At 52.0% G+C, this 5,272-nt stretch overlaps 1 protein-coding gene across 1 annotated transcript in view; it reads left to right on the forward strand.

Annotated features, from left to right (window-relative positions):
* The window catches only part of Manbal (mannosidase beta like), a 30,867-nt gene extending 28,039 nt beyond the window's left edge, over nt 1-2,828 (forward strand). Inside the window, exon 3 of the mRNA XM_021194721.2 lies at nt 1,979-2,828. Coding sequence (XP_021050380.1) covers nt 1,979-2,086 — 108 coding nt within the window. The 3' untranslated portion in view covers nt 2,087-2,828. The remainder of the gene's footprint in view (nt 1-1,978) is intronic.
* The last annotated feature ends 2,444 nt before the right edge of the window (nt 2,829-5,272 follow it).

Consider the following 5,272-nt stretch of genomic DNA (forward strand, 5'->3'; position numbering starts at 1 on the left):
ATATTAAGTTCTAGCCAAGGCTACCCAGTGAGACCTTGTATCAGGAGTCAGCCTTTCCCATATTAAGTTCTAGCCAAGGCTACCCAGTGAGACCTCGTATCAGGAGTCAGGAGCAGGTAGACCTTTCCCCATGCTGTGCTGGCACCTTGGGGTGTTGGCCCTGAATACAAGACAGTGCTGTTGAGTGAGTCATGGCACTACAAGGGGACACAGAGCTGCCATCACTGTGTATGTAAAGAACCCAGGAGGAGCCAGGAGTCCACATTTCATGGGAGGTCACCCAGCTGGCATGGATCTTGAATATTTTAAAACATTCTTATTGTGTGTTTTTGTGGATTATGTATGTATGTGTGTGTGTCTGAACATGTGTGTATGTATGAGACTGTGTGTGTGTTATGTGTGTGTTATGTATGTGAGTCTGCATGGGAAAGTGTGTGTGTGTTTCTTTTTTTTCTTTTTTTTTTGGTTTTGGTTTTTCGAGACAGAGTTTTTCTATGTAGCCCTGGCTGTCCTGGAACTCACTTTGTAGATCAGCCTGGCCTTGAACTCAGAAATCCACCTGCCTCTTCCTCCCAAGTGCTGGGATTAAAGGCGTGCGCCATCACCGCCCAGCTGTGTGTGTTTCTGTCTGTGTATGTATGTGCAGGTATGTATGTATGTATGAGTGTGTGCAGGTGTATATGTGTGAGTGTGTATGTGCAGGTGTGTGTGTCTGTGTGCAGCTGTGTATTAGTGTTTTGTATGTGTGATGTGTAAAGTGCATAGGAGCCACAGAACACATGGGGAAGTCAGAGGACGATCATGGAGCCTCTGGAAACTGAACTGCATGCCAAATGCTTTTTGCTACTGAGCCATCTCACCAGCCTGGCATGCATTGCTTTAATTTCATTTGTTTGTTTGTCTTATTTTATTTATTGCATGTTATTTCTATGTTTATTTTTTGCATGGGGTCATGCGTGCCACGTGCACCTGGAGGTCAGAGAACGACTCAGCTTTAGGACTCAGTTCTCTCCTACTAAGTGAGACCTTTGGGCTTGCTGAGCCACCAGGCCACACCCCAGCCCCACCCTGACATGGAATTTTAAGAATAAACACTGCAGACCAAGTGCAGCTTAAAGACGAAGCCCAGGCTGTGTCTGACGTCCCCTGGGCTAACCTGCTTTTGGCGTCCTTTGGGGCCACAGCACTCCTCAGGTTATCACCAGGTGAGAGGAATACCACACAGGAGCTGCCATTCCAGATCCTGCCCTGCTATGAGCAGAGTGGCCTAGAGTGGCCTGGAGTGGCCTGTGCTTTCTGGGGGCTCAGCTTATTTATCTCCCGGTGAGGACGGACCCAGATCTGCAGCTTTGAACTTTCTTTTTTCAGCAGCAAAACCTTTGTTCCAGCCAAATTTTATGAGGGCGCATCCCAGGGTATGAAACAGAGCGGAGCTGTCCCAGTTGCTGAGAACTTGGGGTTCTTGCCCAAGGCTGCCTCTGACCTCCCCCAGGGCACCTCCACCAGACCCTGTAGCACACAGTGATAACCCACCCTCCCACTGCCTTCTCCACCCCCAGCTCAAACCCTGAGGATGAACAATCACCAGGAGTGCCTGCCACAGTAACAAGCCCACTGCAAGCCTCATTAATGCTGTCCTAGCTTGAGGCATCCTGATAGGCACTGGGAGCCACCAGCCCTGCTGGTGCTTCCTGTAACTACACACACACACACACACACACACACACACACACACACACACACACACGCTCCCAGGGGTGTCTGTCACCGTCCCCATCTTACACATAAAACATGGAACTGAAGTGCCACAAGCCACTGGACTAGAAGGTAAAGGAGCCCAGATGCCACCCAGTGCCATGTACCTGGTCTGGGTACTAACCCTTCCCTTGTGTCTCTATGGCGTGTGTCAGTTGACAGAATCCCTTTGGTCAAGCCGGATTCCTCTAAACAGTACTCCATTTTTTGTATCACCACACAGGAGGCAGAGCAGTCTGAGCCCAGAAGTGCAGAGGTGCCGAAGAAGCCCAAGGCTGCCATCCCTTCCACCACCAAGAGGCCGAAGAAGGAGACAAAGAAGAAGCGGTAGACCCAGAGGCCCGGGAGCCCAAGGCTGTAGCCCTCCTGGGAACCCGCATCCTGTTTGCTCTCACAGATTGTCTCTGTCCTTGGCTCAGGGTCTGAGAGGACTGAAACTCCCTCTGACGACAGAGCTCTGAACAGTCCCTAGGCTCCAGCTGTGCAGACCACCGCCTTGCCTCCGCTTCCTTCTCTCTGTGGTGCACAAGAGATTCCCGAGAGCAAATACTGCCCCGAGGGTTCCATAGTCAGGTCAGGCTCACAGAGCAAAGTATTCACATTAATCCTGGAGTCCAGTGGGCTCGAGACCTGAGCCTCACTACAGCGGGGGAATTGTTGCCCAAGGCTGCAGACACACCCTCTCCCATTGCTTGGGCCACTTTTGTCTTTTGTGCACACAGAACTTCACACATGTTCAAGTCTGGATGCATGGCTGTGCAGTCTGAGCCAGCCACTTCAGCAGCCAGGTCCTGAAGATGTTGGGGGTTGGGGGGTGAGGGGGGCGGACTGTAGAAGGCCTGGGCCCAGTGGCGCCTCCAGGGGAAGGTGCAGCTGAATGAGGCCAGATTTCCTAGGCACAGACTGTAAGCCTTTGAAGCAGGCTTGTCCCTTTCACACCAACCTCCTTCTAACCCAGTTACCATTCAAAGTGCCTTTGACTTCAACCAGTCCTCCCCACATCTCGCATTCCCTAACCAGTGAAGGAAAATGATGTGGAGAAGTCAAAGCAAATAAAGTGTCCTGCATGCTGAGCTTGCCTGTGTTGCTGCTGAGGAGGGAAAGGGGAAGCCTGGGTCCCTCCTGAGGGCGAGGGGACACTGTCCCCGAGAAGTGGGGCAGTGCGGGGAGAAAGGGCAGCCTGGGCAAAGCAACCCTCCAGGCCAGGCCACTCTGGAGCAGGTTTTCAGAAAGGGTCCAGTCAGTGACTCCGTGCTGTCCTTAGTCACTGGGGACCCTTGAGAGTTAGTTTGCACAGGGACCAAAGCCCCTCTCTCCATAGGTCCCTCCAGCCACAGCTGTCCACAGAGATTCGAGAAATCCGATATAGTACAAAGCTTCAAGGCTCCAGGCAGCTCTGATGATAGGGACTGAATCAAGTGCCCCCAACACCACAAAGTCACAGACAACAGGCTCCCAAACCCGCCAGACCCAAGTGTCCTGAGGGTTGCTGAGGCACTCAGTCCAGGCTGCCGGGACGCCACAGTGGAAGTGTAGCCGAAGTCCAGTGACCAGGCTAGTTAGTGGTATTGTGTATGGGGCTGTGGGGTCTCTGCTGTGCAGGGGGGTTTGACAAGGCCTTCAGAACCTCAGGTCTCACTCAGGAAGTCCAGGGAAGTTCTGATTGGCAAAGAGCCACTTCGAAAACACAAGCACACAGCACTTCCACTGAAGGTTTTTGTTTGACAGTCACCTCTTATCCCAGACCACAGACACAAGGAGCCTTTGTGGAAACCCTGGGTGCACCTGGCCTGGTGGGCGACTGACACACAATCAGATGTGGAATGAGGAGTCTCCATCAAGGGGTCACAGCAGGTTCCGTGGGAGCCCAGCTCGGGGGTGCCATTCAGACCAAGGTTCAGCCCAGATGCACAGCCAAGTGCAAGTGGCCAGCTGACCAAAGGCTTGGCAGGAGATAAGAGCTGAGGGGTTATGGTGGGTGTGGCACCCAGGCCACTGTAGAAGATCTGTTCCCTGAGGGAGAGAGCCTCTCGCTCCCAGCAGCAGGTCTACCTTGGGTCCACCTCCTTGTGTTGCCTCAAAGGCTGCTCCAGAGAGACCCCGAGGACTCGAGACTGATGTGTTTCTCCATCCCCTCCTCCCTTCTGTACTGTGTCCTTCCCTGGTCCCTACTCATCAGAGGGCCCTGGAGACACTCTGGTCTCTACCTTCTTCCTGGGGCTGTGGTCCAGGCTCTAGCTTTCCTGAGTTCCCTGGGTTTCTAGAGCAGAAAAGCAGTGGGAGAGCTTTATCATAGGAGGTGATGGTGACTACAGAGGTGGGAGGCTGACCCGTCCCGAGATCCAGGCAGGAATCCCTGCAGGCCAGGAAGCTGGGACTGAAGCCAGTGTGGAGTAAGTCAGTCAGAGTAGGAGGCCTAGGAACCAGGAGCAAGCCAAGGATGGCCCAGCCCTGAGCAGGGGTGGGGGTAGGAGAGCCAAGCCTCCTCACCTTGTTCTATTTGGTACTTCTACCAATTAGACAAGGCCTACCCAGTGGAGGAGGCCTATTCACTGTAGTCAGTAGTTCAAATCCTCGTCTGTCTGGGAACACCCTTGATGACTACTCAGAAATAGTCTAACCCAGCATCTGAGGACCCCATAGCCCTGGGGAGCTGACAGAGTCATCATCACACCACCCAGTGCCTGCCCTTCCCAAACCTCTCCAGACCTGACCTACTGGTGTCTCCCTGTAAGTGCCAAAGTCACCACGGAGAGAATCCCTGCTCTCTTCACCAGCATCCCAAGGGTCCGAAAGCTCGTGGGTGGTCTTCCACCTTTAAGAAGAACAGAAGAGGCTGGAGACAGAGGACCCAGGTTTGGTTCTCGGCATGCACCTGGCAGCTCACGACTGTCTGTAACTCAAGCTCCAGGCACATCCAGTGCCCTCTTCTGTCCTCTGGCGGCATCAGGCAAATACGTGGTGCACATACATACATGCAGATAAAACACTTGTGTACAAAAATGTTAAATTCTTTTTAAAATTGAAGTATATATTTCAATTTTATCTATGTATATAGAAATACATTATACATATCCACTGTAATCATGATATATATATCTGTGTGTGTGTATATATATATATACACACACACACACACACCATCATACTTGAGAGTTTGTGCACATGTGTATCAGTGTGTATAGGTGCATAGTGTGTGTGAGTGTGTGTATGGGGTGTGAGTGTGAGTGAGTGAGCATGTGAGCGTACAAGTATTTTGAACACATCGAATCCACCTGCTCAGCACATTTTAAGCACACACGATTCCATGACCTGGGATCAGGATGCCACTACATGTTAGACCTCTGGGATTTAGTCATCTTGCATAACTGAAGCTTTTTACCTTTGGCCAGTATCTTCCCATGGCAGTGTCCTCTCAGCCCCCAGCATGCTCCACTCTGCTGTCTGACTGACAAGGAAGACCATGCTATCCTGTACCCACTTAGCCACTACATCATCCTCTGGTACCCGGTCTGTC

The sequence above is a fragment of the Mus pahari genome, chromosome 3 (genome assembly GCF_900095145.1).
Source record: "Mus pahari chromosome 3, PAHARI_EIJ_v1.1, whole genome shotgun sequence".
In the NCBI taxonomy this organism is placed as follows: Eukaryota; Metazoa; Chordata; class Mammalia; order Rodentia; family Muridae; genus Mus; species Mus pahari.